The 26,217-nt window shown below is 45.0% G+C and overlaps 1 protein-coding gene across 3 annotated transcripts in view; it reads right to left on the bottom strand.

The window, feature by feature from the left end:
* Positions 1 to 26,217, bottom strand: part of PTPRM (protein tyrosine phosphatase receptor type M) — a 655,853-nt gene that overhangs the window by 31,946 nt on the left and 597,690 nt on the right. For 2 of the 3 annotated variants that reach the window (XM_068993577.1, XM_068993578.1), the window contains 3 exons: positions 12,704 to 12,801; positions 1,169 to 1,285; positions 445 to 495 (listed from right to left, as the gene is read on the bottom strand). In XM_068993577.1, the coding sequence (XP_068849678.1) occupies positions 445 to 495; positions 1,169 to 1,285; positions 12,704 to 12,801 (266 nt within the window). The remainder of the gene's footprint in view (positions 1 to 444; positions 496 to 1,168; positions 1,286 to 12,703; positions 12,802 to 26,217) is intronic. The other variant, XM_068993579.1, reaches the window with a different exon arrangement.

Below are 26,217 nucleotides of genomic sequence, written 5' to 3'. Positions count from 1 at the left end.
AAAAAAAGTTAAATAGTATGAGAAACAGATTAAAATAAACGAAAGTCTCTTCAGCCTTGTGATTCTATGACAAATAGGGTTTTGAAAGTCAGGAGAGGTGTTCAAAACATCGGGGTAAATGAGCCAGGAAGCAAACGCTGCCATTTCTTCATTTCCCACAACTGGTCTTGTTAGTCTGGAGACTCCGTTGAGATGCAGGGGGAATAAAGCTGGAATCAACTGCCCAGAGGTTCACTTACAACCCTGGGGTCTCTAAGGGAACCCACCACTGGGAAACTTGTGCCAGCATCACTAAGCGCAGTGTAGGGCTCAGCCACAGAGAATCAGCTCTGGACAGAAGCCTGGGGACTCCAGAGACAACGCCAGGCGTCCCCTTCTTGGAGGACAGCAAGGCAGAGAACTCGCCGGACACATCATCTCCACTCCCCGCCCCCCGCAGCCTACCTGTGACACTTCTCGGGACGGACTGCAGTGTGCTTCTCCTCCGGGCCCTCCCTATGTCGGCAGAAAGAGGGGGGTAAGGAGATTCCCTGTTATGCTCAGAGCAGCAGCCCCATCCATGTGCATGGGATGAGCATTTGGGACGCCACGCCCGCAGGGACCGAGGACTGAAACCAGCATGGGAGTGAGTGAATGGAGAAGCTGGTTCATGCAGAAGCGTCCCGCATCTACTTATGTATGTTTCCAGGTGGATGCTTCCACCTGGAAAGTCCATCATCTGCATGAAACCACAGGCTGAGAAAGGCTTGAGGACGCGAAGGGCATCCAGGAGGAGTTAGAACCTGTGTCTCCACACTGATGCTAACTCAGTACCGGGGAACCCACATGGACATACAGCGTGAAGGACAGTTATCAACTGACTCTGAACAAGGACAGAGAGACGGGCTGAACAATACTAACCAGGTTGAAAAGAAAAAGGAAGTGGACAGCTAGGTGTATCTTTTGGATTAGCGGCAAAATACATGTTCCTATGAAATGGGAATGGTTTGCTTCAAAGATGGCAGTGAGGTGCTGCAGGACCAGAGGGTAGGGTGCAGTCCTGAGTCATCACTGGCTACAGACTACCTGCGTTCAGGTGAGACCACGGATGAATTATCCCGGATAAGTTAATGAGGCTGGTATCACTAATGTCTGACTGTAGCTTTTCAAACATAGTGTGAAAGCTTACCTTTTCAACAGCAAACGTTCTTATCACGTATTCTGCCAGTAGTTCTGTTTCTATTAGGGTAACTTTAATGTCTTTATAGATCTCCGTGTCATCTGGCCAGTATTTGCAGCATTTGACCTTTAGAAAACACAAAGGAAATGAGGCTAAAGTGGGTTTTTTTTTTTTTGAGTTCTCTAAATGATGGGTCACAGTATAATTTATAGGATACAATTTGTGCACAAAGTCAGAAATATAGCTTAACTTTTTTCTTTTTAGATCACCTGTATATTTTTTTCCCTCCCCAGAATAAAACACAATTTGAGTCATGGGAGGAATAAAACCTAGGAAAATGGTCTAAAGTTAACAGACTGTATTTATACTACAAATATCCCAGTTACAGTAACCATTCATTTCTTGTCTATTTCTACTCAGGAGTGGCCTGGAAAAATAAACTACAAAAGGTGGCTTGCAATATTTTAGCTCCTCTGAACTTTAAATGTCTTCTAGTTTCAGAAATTGATGGAACATTTTGGAGGAGGACCGAGCAGGAAATTGGAGCCAAAAGTCAAGATTAGAGATTTTTTATTTTTTCTGAGGAAGGCAATAGCTATGTGTTTTTCTCAAGTTACAATTACAGATTCATTTTTTGTCTAAGTAAATTCAGTGTACAAAACCTGGTGAACCCTCTGTGTTAATGATTTCTTCAGTCACCCTAGCACAAAACCTGGAGATCCTTCTCCAAAACCCAACCAAGTGCCAAGTTGAGCAAGCAGTTGAAACAGCTTTCAAATATGTTTTCTGGCTTTTTATTCCCTCTGCCACCATCTTCCTTAAGGCTCTGCTAACTTCCTGTGTGGACATCCCTTCTTAAGAAGCTGCAAAAACCCTTCCAAGTGTGGTCCCCCTGGCACTGACTTGCTCTGCTCAGTAAACTTCTATTGCCAATGACTGCCCATGAAATTAAAGGGAAATTAACTTTGGCCTGGCATGTAGAGGTCTTTTTTGTACTTGGCTGCAACTAGACTAGCATCTTCATCCTTATATTTTTATTACCCTTCTTTCGAGCCACACGTATTTTATGTTCAGAGACAAGTGGTCTGCCTGATCCCCCAGCAGACCTCACGGTTCAGACTCCTACTCAGGCCCCTCCCAGTCACACAATTTGTCCAGCTGAACATTTCATCTGTTCTTTGAAGAGTAGTTCAAATGCCACACCCCCAAAGTCATGGATGTGAGCTCTTTGTTGATGGTCTGATAGGATGTGCCAGTTCCGTTGCGATGACACTGGGTGATGGCCTGCTTATTACCTGCAGGCAAGCAGAGGGCTTTCTATTGCTTATTTCTGCCCCTGGGGTCCAGAAGAGTGGTCATTAGGAGAAAGGAAGCCTCGTTCCAAAGAGATGCTTGTGGGCAGCCTTCTTTGAGCAGAGGCACCTGGCTGGGCGGGCCCAGAAGCGGCGGCCGAGCCATTCTGCATCCCGCCCTCCCATCTCATCTCCCAAAATATCCTGAAATAGCTTGTCACATCTGTTTCCAGCCTACTCCAAAGCTTTCTAAATTGGGTTCACTTTAGTATCTTTTTAACTGCTTGGACTTGTGTCAAGAGGAAAGTATGTTTTCTTCTGGATGCAGGCTCTCCAGTCAGAGGAGTCCAGGCTTGAGTTGCCTTCTGGCCTCTATGTTCTGCGGACATGGATGTTTAGACCAGTGGTTACCGGGTGTCTGTTGGAGCCCAGGCGTGGCAGAACCAGATGCTCCTCTCCTCTGACCATGCTGCCCCGCTGCAGCCCAGTGCTCCCCGCACGGCCTCACCACCTAAGGCACCAGACGGTCTTCAGCCCAGAATGGCAGTTACCCGGCGTCTCAGTGCCGCTTCCATCCGGCCATCACTTGGGCACCCCGTGGCCGAGGCTGCTGCCTGCCTGTCATTGCGGAGGGTGGCAGAGGTGCATGATGGGCTCCTCCCTCCAACGGGGCATGGTTGCTGGCTTTAAAATTCACAAATGTGAAACAGTACAGGAAGCAGAATAACTCTCGGATTTCTAACTGCCTTCACAAAGGGTCATTTTTAGCCAGCAGCCCAAATGATCCCATGTACAATAAAGTCAGACCCCCGGACACTCGGGCTGCCCCAGGTTGGCCACACATTACTGTGATCTTCAAGGCGTCTTTGGAAGAGGGCATGGCAACCCAGTCCAGTATTCTTACCTGGGCAATCCCAAGGACAGAGGAGCCCTGGCAGGGTTGCAAAGAGTTGGGCATGACTGAGCACGCTTGCATGCATGCAGGAATTAGGAAAGGGTCCTGTGAGGTGGGGGTGGGGAGAGCTTCACACCCAGTAGAGCTGAGAGGAGCCACAGAGACAGTTTCCAAACACTCCTCTTCCAGAGTATCACGACTGTCAGACCCAGGTCTTCCTGCCTGGACTCTGCTTTGAGACCCTGGGTTCTCATGACCATGACCTCATCAGTGGCCAGCTCGAGGGGAGAGCCAGCAGGGGCCAGGGCCGGCCTACCCACCCCCCACTTCCTTCTCGCCCTGGCTCGTGTCCTGAAAGGAGGGAACGAGAGGCCGGTCCAGGGACTGAGAGGGACTCACTCCAGAGATGAGTGGATGGTGGCTGGGAGAGGCTGAGGACAGGTCCCAAGAGCAGAGCTCTTTGGAAGAGAAGCTCACGGTCAATTATGCTGTCTTCAGTCTCTCCAGGTCCGGCTTTAGGGACAGATACTGAACAGACAAGCCCTGAAATGACTTTAGCTGCCTTGTCTCTTGGGGTGGGAGGGGGTGGGAGGGGGTGGGAGGGGAAGAGGCAGGAAGAAAAGACACATCCGATGGCAGCATCCTCCATTCGTATCCCTGATCACAAGTGGCTCCGTTTCGTGGATGCTTCTGTATCACCAGCTCTTCGGGAGGCAGGATGGAGGCTGGGGCAGACTGTGAAGGTCTGTTTCTGTGCTCTGTGCTGGGCCAAGGACTCATTTTGCTAAAAAGCCTGCGATCATGGAGGATGAAGTCAGCCCTTCACTATGGCCACCACTGCCCCATCGAACAGATACAACCATTGAGGAGGCGGCAGGCAGGAAAAAACACAAAGGCGCTGGTACAAGTTGTGATTCATTAAGGGGTTTTCGGCAGACTCTTTCTAAAAAGACATCCAGAGAAAGTGACCACAGTTCTATGAACAGCTGTGTCAGGGGTCGGCTGAGCGTGGCTTTGCTGGGGATGCTGTTGGCAAGAATGGGGAAGTTGCAGGGAATCACAGAGTGAAGAGCCCTGCTTAAGAGCCGCCTGCCAGCAAAGCTTCCAAAACAGGTCTATGGTGTGCAGGATTTTTTGTCTTCCACAGAGATCTCGCAGCAATGGGAACATTCACTCAGTTAAATACCCAGATTTCTCTGGCCCTTGTGTGATGAAGTCAGATGGAGGTGCACTGGCATTTTTCTTGCTGACTTGTGGTGTTGCAGCCGATGATGTGTGCCCCTGAGCCTTGGGTTTCTCATGCACAAAATGGGACTATGGCATTGTTTTTAGGGAGACTGTGGAGAGTAAGGGAGACAGTCTGTATAAAACAGTACCTGGCCTGTCCCAGGTTCCCAGCTCCTCCCTCCGACACCTGCAACATTCGGCCCTGCCCTCTCCTTTGGGCAGCACGTCTGAAGCCTGCTCTAACTGCTGGAGGTCTGGATGGTGTGAATCTGGGGGAATCACTTCATGGCACCAGCAAGTCCCTCTTCAGGTTCCTGCCTCAACCTCCTCCTGCAGGGCTTCTGGTTTTTTCTCTGGTCTTCCATTAGCATCTCTCAATGAATGGATATACAATACTTAGAATACACACAACGTCACATCTCTATCTGTAACATTTCTTTTCATCTGCTGTAAAGAAACTCGTGGCCCCGATGCCTCCTGTGGAATTCCAAGTGTCATCTTGCAGACCTCCCTAGCAAATGTCCTGTTCCTTTTCTCTCCTACCTAACTAGATGACAAACCATCAGCACTTTGAAGAAACACATATACCCAGGCTGCTTGTTCCTCACCTTGTTCAACAGATTGGACTTGACTTTTAGCCATTCCTGAAATTTAAATCATCCTGCAGAAGGATGGAGACTTGCTGCCACCAAGGACAATGATTAGCATGTGTCCCTCTCTTGGGACCTCCATTCTTCAGTTGTAAAATGGGATAGTGCAGACTTTTCCTGTTTCCCTAGTTTTATGTTAAAGTTACAGAGGAAGGCAAGGCTTGAATCAGCTACATTGATATGATGGTTGATGGTGGATCAAAATGCATACTTACTGAATGAGTATAAGCTCATCCAAGGTTAAGGTTATCTTTACTCAGGTCACAAACTGTCAATCTTAAATACCCAATTCATTAAAAAAAAAAAAAGATCGATGAAAGGCAATCATGAGAGTTCAAGACAGAAAAATTTCAGTAATGCCTACAAAAATAATCTCTCTTCCCTTTCACGTACGAACTGGATGTCTTGGAACAACTTAAGAGATTCTGTAAAAAAAATTATTATTTTGTACTGCTACATATTACCTATGTTATTATTATTTTTTTAACTGTTGAACTATTTCCACATGTTATTAAGGGGAAAATCTTTCCTCTCTCTTACTTCTTCCGTTGATCTTGGATCTGGTGGGTTTTTGTAGAAAAGCAAGTGTTCTTTGTATTAAGGCTCCAGGTGCATTTGGAACCTTAATACATCTTCCTTGTAGGTGAAGAAGTGAAAGTGTTAGTCGCTCAGTCATGTCCGACTCTTTGTGACTCCATGGACTATAGCCTGACAGGCTCCTCTGTCTATGGGATTCTCCAGGCAAGAATACTGGGATGGGTAGCCATTCCCTTCTCCAGGGAATCTTCCCAACCCAGGGATCAACCCTGGGTCTCCTACATTGGCAGGTGGATTCTTTACCATCTGAGCCACCAGGGACGCCCATCTTGTATGTGAATTAGAGCTTATTCTGACATCCAGTGTTCATCTTTAACTTTTTTCTTTTGTTACTCTTTTAGTGACAAATGTGAAAGGAATTCCAAGACAATCTTTTTGGGAAGATGATAATCTTTACAGCATCCATCAGTTCCCTTGCATCCCTTATATATTGATGAGGGTGAGCATCTCTGGTTCCTGCTTCTCTTGGCTCCAAGACCCTTTACCACCTGTTATCAGAACTATTCAGGGCAGCTCAACAATCATCTTCCTACATGACTCCAAGACCTCATTTGGATTTTTAATAAACAGTTACATCCTAATGAAGTCTTCATCAAACTGACTAAAAATGTTTAGAAATCATTAGCTTAAATTACCAGTGCAAAAAAGAATCTCCTTTGGGAGAGCCCCAGACTGGGTTCCCAGACTTTTGGCAGATGAATTAGTACAACAACACAGCGGAGTCGGTGGGAGTTCCTGGGAACCAGACGTTGGATAAAGAGCTCAGGGTCCCTCCGGTGGGTTCATTAAAGAGGGAGAACAACCACAACACACCCGATGCAATTTACGTGCCAGGTGTGCGGCTGTCGGCAGGTGCCAAGGAAACTAACAAGGGTCCCTTCCCACAACACATGGGCTGCGGGGGATGCGCTGGGGCGACCAGGAAACCTTAGATAATGACGGGTCCTGGCAGGTGTATGGGGGGAGCCCTGCAGGAGGGAAGTGTGGTTTCTGAGTCCTCTACACAGGTGCTGGGACTGGAGGCCTCCCAGAGGCTCCAACAGGGGCAATTACAGCGGCCTAATGCAGGGCGCTCCGGGGCAGAGATCCGGGGAAAGCTGCCAGGCTCTGACTTAATGAATCAAGTCTGTGTAAACAAACAGCGTTGGCCTGGCTCCTGCCTGATTCATGAAGCACCCGCTGTGTGCAGTCAACATGGTAAGCAGCTAGTTGCTGCCCTTAAAAACCATGTCATTTTCATTTCTTCAGTGGTTTGTCATCGCTGTTTCCAAGCGTGGAACGTGGGCATGTCGTCTCTTGACAAATGTGCAGGATGAACAATGGGAAATGGCCTGGAATGAGGTCTGACCTTTTCCCGGAGGGCATGTGACCTCTTGTCAACACCCCCAGATCACACCAGACATTTCAAGGACAGACGCCATGAAGCACATCACTAATTGAATTCAGGCCAGTCCACGGGGCTGATGGTGGCAGGGGCGGACTCTTAGAGCTTACCACGTCCCTGCAAACTGGGTGAGGATCTGGAAGGATTTTTTTTTTTTTTAAAATAAGCTTACCAGACCTAAAATTCCTGAGTTTCTATGAGGCTGTGTGCTTCCATTTAAGGCTGAACTTGAACCCTGGCCCCTGATCTCCCCTTCAGCTGCACACTATTAGCTGCAGTGTCCACGGCTATTTGTCAGAAAGAATTGTTTCCATCAAAAATATCAACAGGGGCCACCTTGTATGGGATGGGTCCTGATAGAAGGAACAGAGGCCACCTATTTATTCCAAGGCAGGCAACTCAGAGTGAAGCCTGCATCCCACTAAAAGGTGCCACATCCAACAGACAGTGGGCTCTAATGTCTGAGGCTTTTTCACTGGAATCATTTCATAGCACGGTCTTCCTTTGACCTGTTAGCCAATGCTGTCCCGATTTTTCCTTAAAGAAAGAGGGTTTATCATATAAGAACAGCTCATGTCTAGTCACTGGGTCCTGAGACAGCACATTTTGAAATTTCAATTAAGCAAAAAATATGTGCATGCTTTTATGTAGGGAACAAGGTATAAAGAAGGTTGAGAAGTGCTTGCAAACGAGACTCTCAACCTTCTTTATACCTTGTTCCCTACACCTTTATTTTTAAAAAATCCAGTAGTAGTTGTTATTTTTAATAATTACTTACTTTTCAAAATAATTTATCTTGGGATTATTTTAAGTGAAGTGAAGTGAAGTTGCTCAGTCGTGTTCAACTCTTTGTGACCCCATGGACTGAAGCCTACTATACTCCTCTGTCCAAGGGATTTTCCAGGCAAGAGTACTGGAGTGGGTTGCCATTTCCTTCTCCAGAGGATTTTAAGTGAGCTCTGATGCAAATATGTTGTTGTTCAGTCTCTAAGTCGTGTCTGACTCTTTGTCACCCCAGGGACTGCAGCACACCAGGCTTCCCTGCCCTTCACTAGCTCCTGGAGTTTGCTCAAACTCATGTCCATTGAGCCAGTGATGCCATCCAACCATCTCATCCTCTGTCGCCCTCTTCTCTTCCTGCCTTCAGTCTTTCCCAGCATCAGGGACTCTGCCAATGAGTTGGCTCTTCACATCAGGTGGCCAAAGTATTGGAGCTTCAGTTTCACCATCAGTCCTTCCAGGGATATTGAATATTCAGGGTTGATTTCCTTTAGGATTGGTTGGTTTGATCTCCTTGCTATCCAAGGGACTCTCAAGAGCCTTCTTCAACACCACAGTACAAAAGCATCAATTGTTCAGCACTCAGCCTTCTTGATGGTCCAACTCTCACATTTACACATGGCTACTGGAAAAACCATAGTTTTGAGTATACGTAAAATCTGGTAAATAACTCAATGAATATTGCTATCGGGAAAGCAAAGCAGTATGAAGCGGTCTCCATATCTCTTCCTCCTCAACACACGAGGCAGTCAACACGCGTATGTGAGACGAGCGAGGACTCAGAATCAATCATACATTTCAGGGGATGAAACAGGGAAAACGTTGAGCTTGGCCGTTTCACAGTGAACCTAGTGGATACCAGCTGCTCTAGGTGGGGCAAATTCTCCTTCGTTAGCTTTGTTGGGCATTTCCTCAGCTCCAGGAGGGAGAGACCACAGATTTATAATGCTGTCTCCTCCCTGAAAGGAGTTTGCTTTAATGGCAGAGTTGAAAATTTGTTTTTTTTTCAGTAGCCATTACTGCTTTTATAGCAACCTACTGATTTGGGGGTGAAAAGGTAATTTATTTATTTTTAAGTATTTGTTTATTTGTTTGCTTATTTGGTTGTGCCCAATCTTAGTTTCAGCATGTAGGATCTTTAGTTGCGGCACATGGGATCTAGTTTCCTGACTGAGGATGGAACTTGGGGGCCTACATCGGGAGTATGGTCTTAGCCACTGGACCACCTGGGAAGTCCCAAGGAAGGTAATTCATAAATGCCACTATAGGTCTCAGTTGTGCTGGAGAAAAGGTAAGGGTTACCTTAATACTTATGTTTAGGAAGTCCTCAGAATGGGGTGGGTACTTCTCTAACCACCTGCCATGTAGAGACTCATTTAATCTTTACCAGATCCCTATAAAGCAGGTGGCATGATATCTACACTGCCCAGGTGAAGGGCTGGTGGTGGGGAGTTCAGCGACCTCTTCTAGGCTGGTCACACAAGGAGCTCCCCCCACCCTCCTGGCCAGCTTCCCTGCTCTCAGCATCTCCCAGGAGACAGGGAATCCAAAGGCGTAAATGGCTTTTACAATGTTGGCAGTAAACCTGTGCTTTTCCAGTTTTTATACTTTATCTAATAGTCCCGTAGCATCTCTCCTCTTGTCTCATCACTTTACTAATATCCTTTACAGAAATTTTTACGTTTTAATGGTCAATTTTCCCCGTCCTTTTCTTAATGTGATGAGCTTCAAAACAAAGGACATAAATGTGCCTTCCATATTTTCTTCTAAGTTTTAAAGCATTTAAAACTTTTGGTTTTATTTGGTATTCAATTTGGGGCTTTTCTTTTAGTCCACATGAATAACCAAACGTGCCAGTTCAATTGATGGAAAAGCTCATGTTTTTCCCACTAATTACACATTTTCCTACAAATGCCTACATCAACATCCCGGCTCTCATTTTTTGATTTGTTGATGTATTTATTTCTTCCTGATTTGTGGTGTCTATCATTTTCCCTTTTCCTATGTTCTTATCTGGTTTTGATATCAAGGTTATACTAGCCTCTTAAAACAAAATGGGGAAATAGACTCTCTTTTTCTCTTCTCAGAATAATTTTTATAAGATTTGAGTTACCCATTCCTTGAATATTTAGCAGAATATATCTATAATACAATTGGGAGTAATACTTTCCATGGGTCACTTTTTAACTATAATTCACTTTTTAAATAATTTTTGTCTCTTCAGAATTTCTGTTTCTTTTTGAGTCAGTTTTGGAAAATCAAATTTGTTAAGAAAATTGTTGATTTTATCTAAATTTTCAAATTGATTGCTATTCATATTATCTGTTATGTTAAAAATGTATCATGTTCCCACTACTTGTTATTTCTGATTTCTTTTCTTCTGATCTCCAGATGGTTGTCAATTTCATTAGTCCTTCCACAAAACCTTTTTGATCACGGTGATCTTTATTATTGTTTTTTTGGTTTTTATTTAATAACGTTCTGCTCTGGCGTTACTGTTTTCTTTTTTTAGTTTACTCTGTTCCTCATTTAGCTTCTTGAATTAGATGCTTAATTAGTCTTCTAATAACAACCCTGAAGAACATATATATACTTTGGGTACCATTTGCTTGGCATCCTACACGCTTACTACATGATGCTTCACGATTCACAGTTCTAAGTATTTTCTGAGTGATGTGAGGGTGTTGTGCTTTGACCCATGAATTAGTGGAAGCGTTTTCTCACCAGAGCCTAAGTGAGGACCCATCTGCCTCTGTCATTTCCCTGTTCTGATGCCCGGCTGGCTTCCCTCTCCTTTGCCCCTCCCCCATTTCCCCCTTGGCCCTTTATCTGAGCATCTACCCTTTGCGAGTTTAGGTTTCATGTGGCCGTCTCAATTCAAATTCTTAGCACTGTACATGTCCAAGGCGTTACCTCCTGTTCTTGGTGGGCTTTAGAACTCAAGATCCAAGCTCATGAGACTAAAGCCCTACTCCACGTGTCAGGACCCACGGGCACCATCACGTCAGCCTCTAGTGGGAGCCTGTTGCCTCCTCCCCCCTTTCTCTGGTCTCTAGTCCTTGCTTCTTCACTGTTCTCTAGTAGTTTACTATTTTAAGAGCTAAGTTAAACATTTTTAACATTTATGTTTACATATACATTTATATTTTATATTAAATACATTGAAACTCATTTACATTTTATTTACAATTTCAGGATGTTTGTTAAGAGGATTTTCAGGTTCTTTGGCTTGTCATCTTTGCTAGAATTTTAACTACCTCCCACATTTTAAGTCTCTCTTCTTCCTGGTTTGTGCTTCCTGAGACCTTCTGAAAATCCATTTGTAAGAAGAGCTTTATTGAAGAAGTGTAACTGATGTACTGAGTTAGCCCAAAAGTTCGTTCGGGTTTCCGTAGGGTGTTAAGGAGAAGCTCGAATGAACTTTTGGGCCAACCCAATACAGAGAACTTCAGGTGCACAACTGGATAGCTTCTGACATAGTGAATGCCCTTGGTACAATCACTACAACCAAGGTCAAGGGCAATATCCATTACCTCCCGTGGTTTCTTACATGCCTTTGGGCTTTGTGCATGTGTGTGTGTGTACTAAGAGCACTTGACATGAGGTCTACCCTCCTAACAAATTAGTGGGTGACGCTGTATTGCTGACTACAAGCAAGCTTTGTATGCAGATCTCTAGAACTTATGCCTCTGGTGTCACTGAGACCTTACACGCACTGAACATCAACCCCAGCTCCCCCTCCCCCGATCCCTGGTGCTCACTCCTGTACTTCCTGCTTCTGTGACTTGACTCTTCTCCATCACTCACTCCTATGGGTGGAATAGTCCAGTGCCTGCCCTGTTTTAAGTGGCTTACTTCACCTGACCTGACATCCTTCAGATGCAACCGAGTTGTCAATGGCAGGATTTCTTTTTTAAGGCTGACATAGAATCTTAAGAAACAACCCCTCTATCACTTCTGCCTCTAATATTTCAGTTGGAGGCTAATCTCTAGGCGCAGAGTAATCTCACAATGTCAACATCTCTAAGGAGTGACAGGTCCTCCAGCAGAACCATGGAAATGGCCTCACTCTTCAGCAGAGCAGCTGCATTCTATATGTCTTCTCGCTTTCAGATTCCCCTTTGGGAATAATCCTGTTGCATCCTATGACCGAGATCTTAACTACTGAAGAATTTCCTGGTTAAATAAAAATAGCTCATCCGCAGTTAATACAGAGGAAGTAACCCAAGACCTCGGGGGCGGCGTGTGGTCCCCACTTCACAGGTCAGGAGAGGGAGGAAAGGGACGATCTAAGCGAGAGGAGATGCTGGAATTCTAAGCCTGGGATTGACTCCAGGGCTGCGGGCTGTTCTCAGGGAGGATTGTCCCCCAGGTGGGGAATGCAGGCCTGCCTCCGGGGGGCTCCCCTTGCGCTCTGACACCCAAGCACCAGCACGCGTGCTTCACTATGTTTTTGTGTTGTTGTGTGCTCCATATATCCGGGCAACAACTGCTTTTAAATCTTGAGTGCCTTTGCTGTCTGTTGCTATCGCAACAAATGAAAGCAATTCAGGCTATGTTTACTGATAATTTATAAGCAAGGACAGCAAGCCAGAGGAGGAGCCTAGTGGTTAGCATTTTCGGAAGGACACAACACTGCATCCAGGGCTGGCTCCTGCCCTCCTTCACACAGGTGTCTAAGGAAGGAACAGACGACTGGGAGGCGGAGAGGCCACTTACCCGCCCCACTTCCACCAGGTTGGTCACCATGACGATGCTCGCTGTGTTCTCGTGCCACACCATCCTCCAGAAGTCAGAGATCGTCTCCTGCATCGGCCCTGCAGCAAAACACAGCAGAGACTTGTGTTGTCTCAGGGAGCTTGCACCTGCGGCACTTCCAGGGCTCACAAAGAAATCTCTGGACAGCCGCAGGCAGTCCCCGCATCCCTCTAGGTGGACAGAGTTCTCCCTTCTAGTGTTGATGTGGCGGCGGGGGGCACTCTTCCTATAATAGCACCCTTAGAAACACGGAATTTTTCACTCATGGTTTAATTTTCTCATGTCATCCAGCGCATCTGTATTTGAGCCCTTTTTGCCCTTCTGAAATGACTGCTGTGAAAGAAAGTTATTTCTTCATCATTTAGCTATTTATCTCTATAATACTCAAGAGTGTGATTTTAAAAAAAAGGGGTACCATCACTCTTCCTGCTAACAACTGGCGATATCCAGGGAAGCAGTCTTCCCTGGATAGAATGAAATGAGCCTCTATAGGAAAGATGGCCTTTACTGGTTTCTAGTATTTTTCTTAATCTGTGCTATCTGTCAAATTAATCCTTTCTAGAATTTTCACCTAACACCTTCCAGCGAGTCTGCAGTTTCGAGCACTTGTACTTCCTGTCACTGACCATGATCTGCTTTCCCAGCTTCTGGGATCTGAGCATTAAGGAGCTCTTTTTATGGACTGGAAAAAAAGAGGGAAAATCTGTGTTACAAAATGCCAGTGCTATAGACACTGTAAAGGCACAGAAAGCTGGAATTTAAACTTTCTTTAAATGCAGATATTTTAAAAAAGACCCAAATTCTATGTTCAAACATGTTTGAGGGTCTCCATGTAATAGAATAAATTTTTTTTTTGGATAAATCTTCACGGTTCCTATTTATTTCAGTGTGTCAGTAATACATAATTAAAAACTAAGGTTAACTAGCATATTAGCCTTTTCTACTAAAATTACAAAGGACTTATCTCTGACCCTTCCCAATTTACATGCAATTTTTCTATAGTGTTTATCACTTTTTGAAGCCCACCATGGATGCTATTTTAATACAATGTTTATATTTTCACATTTGTCAATTTCTTTGCTCCCTTTCAAACAATTTTAGAACTCTTGTCTAGCTCATCTTTTAAATTCTCACAATCAAGAAATATATTCTTCAGGAATTTCTTAAGGTTCTGCTGGTGGCAAGCTCTCAGAATTATTTGCTGAGTACATATTTAGTTTTATTGGGTGCATATTTCTACAGTGACGTTTATTCTGTGGTTTCCATCTTAACAGCGTAAGTCCGTGTATGACCAGTAGACACGTGGGGAAAGGAGAGGAAGACGCCTGCAAAGGTGGACGGGCTGAACGGCTGCGCTCTTGGTTCTGGACGTTGTAGGTTCCCGGGTTTGCAGTGTGAATATGTGAGTTTGGGATCTGCCTCTGGCTTTGAACTGAGTGTGTGATGTAGGGCAAGTTACTTGGTCACGAAAAAAGACCAACAACCCAATTTACCAAAGAAAATGGGCAGTGCACTTGAACAGACATTTCTCTAATGCCCAACATCATTAGTCATTAGGCAAATGCAAACCACAGCCACAGTAAGATACCATCTCATACCCCCTGGGATGGTTATAATTAGAGAAAAAAGCCAGAAAATAACACTGTGACCTTAGTATCTGCATGTCTCTTTATCTACATACTGATGTCAGGAACATGGCTGAGGGTTATTTTGAAAATCTGTGGAATGAACGCTGACTCAGGCATTTTATACACAGTCACATGTTAGAACAAAAACCAGGTGCAAAAAAACCCTGCAAAACAACAACAACCCAAGGTGCATTTACATTAAAATAGTATGAGGAATGGAGAGGATAAATTGGAGTTATATTTAAAGCAATTTGAGCTGTACGTTGATCAATTTTTATACGTATTTGAAGTTTTCTATGTCAAGATTAAAAAAAAATCTCACCAAGAGATATATTATCATTGACTGTAGAATCTGGTCAGTAAAAACAGAAATATTTCTCCACAAATTATTTTGCAGAAATCAGTAGGTTAAGCCATAGGTTAGGAAGAAGAACTTCTAATCTTCGTTTGCCTTACAAAATGAACATTAAGGAAATTAAAGCTTCTAAAGCCCAAGGCCATAAAAGAACTGAAGATGCAAAAAACAACAGAAAAGCCAACAAAGAAACCAAAAAAGGGTGCATTTAAAGCTATTTATTGATGGTCACTTGCTGGCTGAGCAAAGGGGGCATACCTGGCCCCTTTAGTCACTGCCCGTTTCTCTTGACCAAGTATCAGTTTCTTCTTTTTCTTCTTCCTCACTGTCAAGCTTCCTTCCCTTTTCTCTAAATACAAATGTCTACTGTTCCTCCTGCTGCTGTGACTACACTCTTCCTCTCCTCGTGAGAACCCCTCCACCTCCTGAGCCTCTGCGTCGAGTCCCTTTATGGGACCTTGAGCGCTGCCCCCCACAAAGCTTTGCCTGCCACTTGCCCCGTCCCTTGGCATGTGCGTGCCATTCTCCTGATGGACGGGCTGAAGATTTCAGTGACTTCAGTCAAGGTTACCGGGAACACAAGTAAACATCGGATCTCATCAATCACTACGCTTCCAGCTCACGGGAAGAGAGGTGTCTCCATTGTGTACTTAACGGCTTGTTACTTATTCACAAGGAAAAAATAACCCGAGTCCATCTTTGTGCAGATGCGACCCTGAAACAAAGGGGTGACACTCTCTGCTTTCACCAGACACACAGGCCTGTGCCACCTGCTCTGAAACTTCCAGAACCAGTTCTGATGACAATGGCTACCGTAGGTGAATCTGGTGCCCCAGCATTGCAGATGCATGTGCTTTCAGAAAGAAATCTTCCTCTCCCCTCAGTGCCCAACAGAGACATTCAAGGCTGGGCAACTTCCCAGGTGCAACTCACTGGCCCTTCCTCGACTCTAGAGCCGCTGTGATGACTTATCTCAAGTTCCCCTGGGAGGAGGGAACGTGGCTGTCGTGTTTACTGCTCTATTCTTAGGGTCCATGGAGTACCCAGCACAGAGCAGGGCTCATAAATAAATGAATGAATGAGTACTTCTGTATGCTTGCTATAAACCATATTATTTACTATTAAAGTGTTATATTAAGAGTGTAGACTCTTTGTCACTGCATGGACTGTAGCTTTCCAGGCTCCTCAGTCCACAGAATTCTCCAGGCAAGAATACTGGAGTGGATAGCCATACCCTTCTCCAGCGAATCTTCCCCACCCAGGGATCCAACCTGGGTCTCTTGCATTTCAGGTAGATTCTTTACCGTCTAAACCACCTGGGAAGCCCCATATAAATATTAAGTTCTATTAATAGATAATACTTATAGGAGTCTCTTTCTTGACATCTTTTGGAGGTTATCTATAGAAGCTTGAAAGAACACTGTGTCAAGTTCTTCCTGATTTATTATAAAGGGGGGCATCTTTTGCAAGGGCTTCTTCAGAGTGAGCGTGAGGGTCCCCCGGTCTCCAGAATGCTGCCGGGCAGTGCTGCAGAAGCTGGTTCCAACCACTGAGCAGCTGGATCCTTGGAGTCCCCCTGCTCCCAATGCTTTCCGTCCAATCTCAACCCAATCCATCATCTGGAGCCTGAGTGCAATTCTGGCTTCCACCAACGGTTCTCAACTCTGGCTGCATATTACAATCACTGTGCAGCTTTACAAAATTCTGATGACCTAACCCAAGAGTCTCTGGGTTTACTAGCCCGGGAGGGTTGGTCTTGTGGGGAAGGGCCACAGAGATTCAGCATCCAGGCATTTGGCTACGCCTCTGACCTAACTGTCAGGTGGTCTTGTTCAGAGGTGGAATACCCAAGATCTGTGGTTTTTCAATCTACTGAATAGTCTAACCCACATATAAGTTCTTCGAATCAAGAAGTCCCAATTCTTTCTGATTTAGATGGAACTTGACTCATAAGAGGGGGATTCTCTGGTGGTTCAGACAGTAAAGAATCCACCTGCAATGCAGGAAACCTGGGTTTGATCCCTGGGTCAGGAAGATTCCCTGGAGAAGGGAATGGCAACCCACTCCAGTACTCTTGCCTGGAGAATTCCATGGACAGAGGAGCCCGGAAGGCTACGATCCCTGGGGCTGCAAAGAGTCGGACATGACCGAGTGACTAACGCTTTCACTTTCACTCATAAGACATCATCTAGGAACATGGCTGTACCATTTCACTGAGGGGCAAAGCAGAAGTCAAGGAGACACAGGTTTTTTATGATGCCTACTTAACTACTTTCAGGGTATCTTTAAAGCAAATGGCGTGATCCATGGAGAGGTCACTGGCGACTGCTCTCGGGGTGGACAAACAGCTAAACTCCTATGACAAGGAATCCAAAACAGAAGGCAAAGGATGCCTTAAACCCTGTCCCTCTGGCATCAACAGCTGGGATGACAACCCCGGAAGGTATCTGGTTTCTGCAGTTGCTGGCTGGGTAGGGGCCCATGATCGGTGTGGCTATGCCTTTACAGACGTTGGTACAATAGGTGGGAAGGTTATTCTCAGCAGCTGTCCTGGGGGACCGAAGTGTTTGAAACTAAGGTCTCGAAACTTCAGTAGCATCAGGCCGGCACTACATCCCGTTTCCCTGATGACCATTGGCACACACAGACCTCTCTTGGCAGAGAAGGAGGCATGCAGACAGGTGGTTCTTATACCACCCAGCCCCCAGAGGAGAAGCAACAAGAAGAGGCAGAAAGAACGAGAGCAAAATAAAAACAGTGACAAGCTGTGAGTGAAAGACATCCAAGGATGGCCCTATTGTGTGAGACTATTTCTCTGGCTCATGGGCAGTGAGAGATATTAAAAATGACAATGTCAAGGTCTTGATAGATGACTCTGCCCTCTCCCTTTCACATTCTCATTTCTATGCAGTATGCTTTCTGCGTTAATTAGAGCCAGAGGAAGTCAAGGTCCTTGGAGCTCACAGTGATGCACGAGAGTTTTTGGAAGGGAAGAAAGAGTTCAGATATGCCCCAGTATTCCACTGTAAACAGGATAAAACCTAACTTCTTTTGAGCTCTTCCTATTTCTCAGGTATCCTTTGAGTATCTTACAAGTTATATTATCTCATTAATTTAAAAATCACAGCCCTACTTAATAGGCACTACTATTCCCCCACTTGGGTGGCTCAGCTGGTAAAGAACCTGCCTGCAATGCGGGAAACCACGGTTCGATCCCTGGGTTGGGAAGATCCCCTGGAGAAGGGAATGGCTACCCATTCCAGTATTCTGGCCTGGAATATCCCATGGACTGTATAGTCCATGGGGTTGCAAAGAGTTGGACATGACTGAGTGACTTTCACTTCACATTCCCCCACTTTACTGGAAGGACACTGAGGCAGAGAGAAGTTGGCAGAGTTGTCCACGGGGCCGAGCCTGAGGTCTGGTCCCACCAGTCACAACACTGCCCAGTGAGCATCCACAGGCATGACAGGTGCACATGTACAAGTCATCACAATCCCGGCAAGAATAAAAAAGAAGGAACCCACCGTCAACCACCTTTTAAATGCATTTTTTTAATGACATCAATGTTCTCTTAAGAGTCCCATGATCCCACTGCTACAGAATAAAGTCCAAGTTCATGAGCACAGCCCCTCCCAAGTTCAGGTTCATGAGCACTGTCCTCCTTGGCAGCACCAACCTCCCCTATACCCAAGCATTTCTAGAACCCAGCACATCCTGGTTTACTCCCTCCATCCCCCACCATCCCAGCCCAAGCCACGTGCCCCCGAATGACCAGCCCAGCCTCACCCTTGGCCCCCCCTCACTCTGTTCTCTCCATCTCAGCCACAGCTCACCTCTGCAAAGCATCATTTTCCTGCTTAAAAATCTTCCAAGGGGTTTCCACTGAGTAAATCCCAGATTCCTGAACGAGGCAGACCTGGCCCCCAGTTCTGTGCCTGGACCGGGTCTCCACTCTTGGCTTTGGCTGTTGCAGGTGCCGTGTACTTGGAGCTCCCTGCAGGATCCCCCACCAGGACCCCTCTGAGCTTGCTTCACTCATTCACCCCCTTCCCAGCTCCTGGGGGAGATCTGAGTGTGTGACCTGTATCCACAGGTGAGCATGCTGCATGCCAGGATCCTGGGACGGTGAGGATGCCACAGTGAATGATGGAAACACAGCACCTGCTTCACAGAAGCTTGAGGCTATACCAGGTGCAGATAAGGCAAGAACACGCCACGTGTGCCCATAAAAGTGTGGTGTGGTCAGCAACCCTGGACTCCTAACTTTCAACGGAGACGTGCACACCTCTGCAGACACATGGATATTTTCCAGGGGGGATGCAGATAGTTTCCAAAATAGTATTAATAATTTCTATACACTCAGCAGCTTTATGGACTCTGCCTATACTGATCTCTACGAGAAGGAGTCTAGGAACAGGGGTCTTTCTCGAACATGACAAAGCCCTCACTCATCTCAGCTATTACTATGGGGCGCTGCCCAGGTGAAGAGACTGAGGGATGGGCGGAAACACTGACTGCAGAAACCCACAATGCTCCCCGCCTCCCTTTATGAAACATATCTCTGTGAAGGACAAAGTTTGGTGTTAAAAATGGGATATTTTGGTTCATGCTGAGATGCTCTGAATTCACAACATCCAAAGTGGCAGAGCCTGGGAACATTTGTTCTTTTAACTGCAGCTGGGCTGTTCTGTGGGACCACTGAAGCGTTCCTGGATACAACCCATGGATGAAAGTTTCATGTGTTTTCTTTCAGATTTGGCATGCCTTAATCTGTAAGATGATTAAAGTCTGTTTATTGTAATATCATAAAATATTTATTCTCATTTCATCCATTCTCATTTTACCTTTAGAAAATAATTTAATATTGTCTATCTCCTATTAACAAGTAAACATATAAACTTATGATGAAAATTTTAGATAGCAACTTAAAATGTTGAAAGTGGGTACATAATTTTTTCAAACTTCTTTTGGGGATTCACAAGCAAAACCATTTGAAGACCACTGTCAACCTGAATGTATTTATGCCTGAGTGCATGCATGCTAACTTGCTTTAGTTATGTCCAACTCTTTGTGACCCTGTGGACTGTAGCCCAACAGTTCCGTCCATGGGATTTTCTAGGCAAGAGTACTGGAGTGGGCTGCCATTGCCTTCCCCCACTAGCACCATCTTTATCACTAGTGCCACCTGGAAGCCTGTATTTATGTCTAGAGTAGTCAGAGTCAGGAGGAAGTTGTATTTCTTCCTGCAATATTGTTTTTCCTGCAGTGCTGAACTGTAGAGTGGATGTGACTTTGCCGGGAGGAATATGGGGGGCAGGCCCTTGGGTGGAACATCCAGTACGGGTGACTCAGTGCCACCTGATGGGGGAGGGGACACACATGGAGCCATCTTCAGAGAGAATGCAAAAATTTTACAAAAATTTTGGGTTCAGATTTCATGAGTAGTAGAAAAACACAACTAGGAAGAAATCTTTTAGATGGAAAGCCTGCCTTCCAGGAAGAACGCAGAGGAGGAAGTGTCTGGTTGTCTCAGGTTGACCTGTGATGAGGTGTCCACAGCCACAAGGAAGAAAGAGGGAGGAAGGGAAGAAGGAAGAAGGGGAAGGAAGAGGGCCCAGAGGAAGGGACCCAGTGGGCTGGAAAGCTGAGCCAAGTATCCAAAGGCCAAGTCCAGAGGAGCCTCTGAGCACCCCAAAGGTGCAGATGGATGACAGTGTCCAGAAAGGATGGATCTAGCCTATGAACAAAAGCTCCCAGGAAACAGGAAAACACTGACTATGAATAGTAAACAACAGTAAAGAGACATCCGGGCAGAGATGCCTGGAAGCCCAGGGCTCACAGCTTGTGGCTCCCGGCGGTGAGTCCGGGACAAAGTCACGTAGGCTGGGCAGGCGGTCGGGTCCCCTCTGGCTTCCCCAGAGCCACTTGTCAGGCTCCAGGTGCAGAGCAGGGGCTCGGGCCTGATCTGGGTGGGCTCAGGAACTGGTGGGTCATGGATGAGCTGACCTTTGAGTCAGACTGTGGACGACGTGGGCTGCTCTTAGAGGGCAGTTCTGGATAAAACCAAGCAGGAGTCTAGCCCAAGACTGTTGTGTCAGCAAAGAGGCCAAGGGCTCTGGGCGCTGGCCGGGCGTGGCCCGTGTCAGGCTCTGGGGCTTCTGGCTCACTCCACTGGAGGAGAAGACCCTTGATGGTGGGACACCGACATGGAAAACAGGGGCCTAGGCTTTATGCATTCATTTTCAAGCTCTTACTCATAAATAAAACTGGCCCTAAATTTCTGATCCATTATTGTTTTCACTGCTGCTGGAGATAATCTAGATAAAGTATTATGAAGTCAGTTACTCAACGTTTGGAGCATTAGATGTCCCTTCCTTCAGTGGCTTCTGAGTAAGTTTTTATTATAAAACTTTACATGCTTTTTCAATATGATGCTTCCATAACACTTACGTCTATAATTTTACATTTAGTAGCCTTTCATTTTTGCAGTAGTGAAATGTGAAAGTTAAAATATGCCACCATGCTTTACGGACTGAATCTGGTACGTTGCAAAAGGCACAAGGGCGACACAGAAAATAGTCGGCTTTCGCATTAATAACTAATAAACCTTAACAACACTTATTTGATAGGTGCATTGGCTCTCCTCTGAAGCTAGATAAGGGAAAATCATGGAATTTTTGTGTATAATTTTTGGTTTCAGCTGCAGAAAAAGAAACGCAAAGCTGAGATGGCTGGTTGCATGGGATTTAATCTGTTTATTTTCCTGAATTGTTAAGAGCATCCCTGTCCCTCAAATATCATTTAAAAGGAACAATAAAAATCAACTAAAGATTTCGAAGCAAACATTGAGAATTATTCTATGATGGGGAAGACATGAGAATACTTTATGTAATCTAAACTCAAAAATATAACTGGCAGCATTTTCTAAGGGCAACTCTTAAGTGAAACACCCTTCCTGTCCAGAATTATAGAATAAGGATGTTCACCAGTCTACTAGAAATTTTATTTAGTGACCACCAGTCCACTAGAATTTCAATTTGAATGTAGTAAAAAGAAGAGAAATTTGGCATTGGCGCTATTATGAAATATGCCTTGCTAAGAATTAGTGTCAAATGTGATGACTAAATTAATGATGTCAAATAGTGCTTTCTCCTTTCTTTTCCTTCCTCCCTGTCTTCCTTTCTTTTTGTTACTATCTCTCCTGTATTTACGTGGCTCTCACACAATAACAAATCCCTTTTTACACAGCCCAAGTCTTTCTTGTTTTAATTTTCTACTTGTTTTCCTTTCTTTTCCTTTTTAAGTTGAAGCATAGTTGATTGGTGAGCAGGAACTTGCTGATCACCCTATTTCTCCTGAATTGGCTCACAAGGTGCGTGTGCTCCTCTTACATCTGAGAAAACTCGGCATCCACCGTGTGTGCTGCTTCCGTCCCTCTGGGACATACCATTCTCCCGGATGGGACACGGCACTCAAACCACGCCCTAAAATTCTTTCAGACTGAAACAAGGAAGTGTGCCAATAGGAGCCGTGCAAATATCCGCGGCTTTCTCTAGATAACTAGTCATGGGATGTCGGTTTTCAGGTGCAGCACCAGAACATAAGAAATCCTGATTGGACCCTGAAAGGGCATGTCAGACTTACTTATGAGAAAACTGGTATAAACCAAACACTAATGGACAGGCTACATATAAAACCTAAAAGAGCCTGGAAATCTTTGTAGTGTCTGTCATAACCCTTCAATCTCTGGCTCTTCTCTGGTTAATACTCTGACTCTTATCTTATTCACTTATTCAGCTAGAAGTAATTATGCAATATTTAAGAACAACAGAGAATAATATAGTAGGCATTATTTAATATGGGGCTTCTCTGATGGCTCAGAAGGTAAAGAATCTGCCTGCAATGCAGGAGACCTGGGTTCGATTCCTGGGTCTGGAAGATTCCCCTGAAGAAGGGAATGCTACCCATTATTCTTGCCAGGAGAATTCCATGGGCAGAGGAGCCTGGTAGGCTACAGTCTATGGGGTTGCAGAGTCGGACACAACTGAGCAACTAATACTAGCACACCAGCATGAATAAAGTTATGTTAAACAATACCTACTATATTCCAAAGAGATGCCAGGAACTTCATATTTAATTCTAATCATCACCTTACCATTTTTCATCTTTGTGTTGTCTAGTATCTTAGTTCCAATATGAGTTCATCCTATCTTGATTAGTCATTATTATAGTTTCTTTTCTGTTATAATTTTCTAATAGCTTTCATAATTTTTGTTGTGGTTTTCCTTAATTTATCTTTATAAGGACAAAGTTCATGCATTTCCATACCACTTTTAACTATGTCTCAAGTCAACAGCAAAAACAGATAAAGAAGCACATTTCTAAAAAATGTAAACTTAAAATGAGTCATGTATTCTGAATACCTCTTCCTTTCTCTTACCCGCTACTTTAAGACCTTGCTGCTAAGTCGTTTAAGTCGTGTCCGACCCTGTGCGACCCCAGAGATGGCAGCCCACTAGGCTTTGCCATCCCTGGGATTCTCCAGGCAAGAACACTGGAGTGGGTTGCTATTTCTTTCTCCAATGCATGAAAGTGAAAATTGAAAGTTGTTCAGTCGTGTCCGACTATTTGCAACCCCATAGACTGCAGCCCACCAGGCTCCTCCCTCCATGGGACTTTCCAGGCAAGAGTACTGGAGTGGGGTGCCATTGCCCTCTCCAAGTAAGACCTTGAAACAAAAATAAATGAAAGTAGTGGCTTTTAGACCAAAGTTTGAAATGATATTTTTAGAAGTTTTCTTTCTTCTTAAACAAAAGCAACATGTATTAAAATTAATTTGTATGAGACATGTCAAAGGAAAAAATCTACAAGACCATCCTTAAAATAAATTATTTCTGATACACAAATAGTCCTAAGCATTTAGATAGAATCAAGTGTTAATAAAATCCTGAATAAAGGCTAAAAAATAAAAAGTCATATTAGAAATAACATTGGTGCTCCCATAGCACATCTGCCATGTGATGATTTAAATCGCTAGCAGGGTTTTGTTAAAACCAACAAACATATTTTTACTTATAAAACACTGACATACTCAAAATTAAGAGATTCTTCAATGTGGTACCAATGTTCTCAATGTTAAGAAAACTTACAACAAAACCTCTGTTAGAAAAGAAAAGCAGAATAAAATTGGTCTCTGTGTTGCTAGAAAATTTGTTTTGGAAACTTGCTAATAAATTACTGGAAAAATTGTTACTATCCCTTTCATTTTCCTCTGTGTGAATAGGGGGGCTTGGGGGGGTGGTCAGGGTGGGGTCACCTGCAAGGACTCAAAGCCACAATTACTTTCTAGCGTAATGTCTGCATTTTATTATTTGCATGTAAATATTTCATTGGGTTTTTTATTTTAAAGAACATATTAACCATGATAATGTTATTCTACTTTAAAAAGAACACTAATTTTTAAACTCATTGTACACACATCAATGACGCACTCCATGGTCTTTCTCTTAAGCTAACGTGCAAGGATCAAGGAACCCCCACCTTTCCTGGGCCTCCACTATGTGATGCTGATCCCAGTGGCCTGGAGCAAGAATTCCTCTTCCTCCAGCCCTACTCTATCTCCCAGCTTCCTGGTGCAGATCAGCCACTTTGAGGCATCTGGTCAGCCAAGCAGAAGCTGGAGTCTGCCTTGCCGGCTCCACCCAACACAGGCTGCAGAAACAGGCCTAGAGCACAGGTCTTCCCTCCGTCTTCCTGTAACTCCCTCTCTGCTTCTTCGTCATCTGTTCTCTTTCCCAGATCACTGCTCAGCTCCATTTTCTTCTCTAGTGGTTTCTTGGCTTCCAAAGCTGCTCTCTAAAGCATCCTGTGTGACTCTTAGATCAGAAATTGGTTTGGATGAAGCCTGTTGGAGAGGGACTTGTTCAGTTTAGAATTAAGCTGTTTTCACTTCCCTGTAACCTGACCCTAAGGATGCTTCAGAGAGGCCTGCAGGACCCCACACTGGTGTCCTTTGTTGCAACCAGAAATGGTCAATGTCTGCAAGACTTCAAAAGCCAAAGGAAAATGTGCTTTCTGCAGTGGATGACAGCTTATTGTCTTTGCAACCCACATCTGTTTAAAAGTCAATAACAGTGACGATTGTTTTTGTACTCTGGAGGGGAATGTGGGATGCTGGTGAAAACCTAAGTGGTTCCCTTCGGTACATCCTGGAAGAAGCACGAACAGGTGTAGGATGTATTAGCTTTTATGAAGACGACGTGAGCATACGCTACACTTGGGTTAAAGCCTGGCTGCCTATGTGCTTTGAGAGCTGTGTCTTTGGAATCAGCGGAATGATGACAAGAGTTTCAGCTAATACCTGTGGAGAGACTGCTGGCAGAGCTGGTGTCTGAGCTCCAACAGTGTGACGTCAGTGTCTACTCTCTAACTAACCATTCTGCTCCACCATCTCTGGGAGGGGTAAAAGCCATGTCCTGGTTACTGACATAAAACAAGTTTGTATATCAAGGAATCTTAGGGCCAAATGAAATCCATAGACTTCAGATTGGATTGTGACCATGTTGCAAAAACAAAGGAATATTTGCAAACAAAAACCAGCAACAGGGTGACTCCTGGTAGGACTAGAATGTTCCAAGGCATTTCTGAAACCCCCTTTGCTTGAGTGAACTATTGAAGTGAAAGTGAAGTGGAAGTGTTAGTCGCTTAGTCCTGTCTGACTCTTTGCAATCCCATGGACTATAGCCAGCCAGACTCCTCTGTCCATGGGATTTCCCAGGTAAGAATACTGGAGTGGGTAGCCATTCCCTTCTCCAGAGGATCTTCCCGACCCAGCAGTTGAATCCATGTCTCCTGCATTGGCAGGTGGATTCTTTACCACTGAGCCACCTAGGAAGCTCCATCTTTCAAGGGTGGTTGTCAACTATTGTTCTGCCACAGGTTTCACTTTGAACTGAAACTGGATTTTGTTCCTTTTGGACTAAACCCAGCCCTCCTCTAGAATCACACATTCCCAGCAGTTACATAAACATTTCCATCTGGCAGTGGTACCGCTGTGAACAGGATTGCAAGTCTGGGTGTGTGCTCAGTCGTGTCTGAGTCTTTGTGACCCCGTGGAGTGTAGTCTGCCAGGCTCCTCCGTCCATGGGATTTTTCCAGGCAAGAATACTGAAGTGGGTTACCATTTCCTACTCCAGGGGATCTTCCAGACCCAGGGATAGAATCTGCATCTTCCTGCATCTCTTGCGTTGGCAGGTGGGTTCTTTACCACTGTGCCAGCCTGGGAAGCCCTACCACTGTGAAAGAGGATGCAAAAGCTGCTATTGTTCTTGACATGGAAATTGAAGGATACAGCAGATAAGTCAGATCCAAGTGGTGGCAAAGATGAGGCCTCCAAAGAAGAGCTCGTGGTAGAGGACAGGTGGTCGGCAGAGAAGGGCAAGAGCCCACTCTCAGGTACAGAGACGCACTCCTGGGGATCTGACGGTTCC

Source organism: Capricornis sumatraensis, chromosome 21 (assembly GCF_032405125.1).
Source record: "Capricornis sumatraensis isolate serow.1 chromosome 21, serow.2, whole genome shotgun sequence".
In the NCBI taxonomy this organism is placed as follows: domain Eukaryota; kingdom Metazoa; phylum Chordata; class Mammalia; order Artiodactyla; family Bovidae; genus Capricornis; species Capricornis sumatraensis.
The sequence above is the reverse complement of the archived record's forward strand: the minus strand, read 5'-3'. Positions and strand labels throughout refer to the sequence as shown.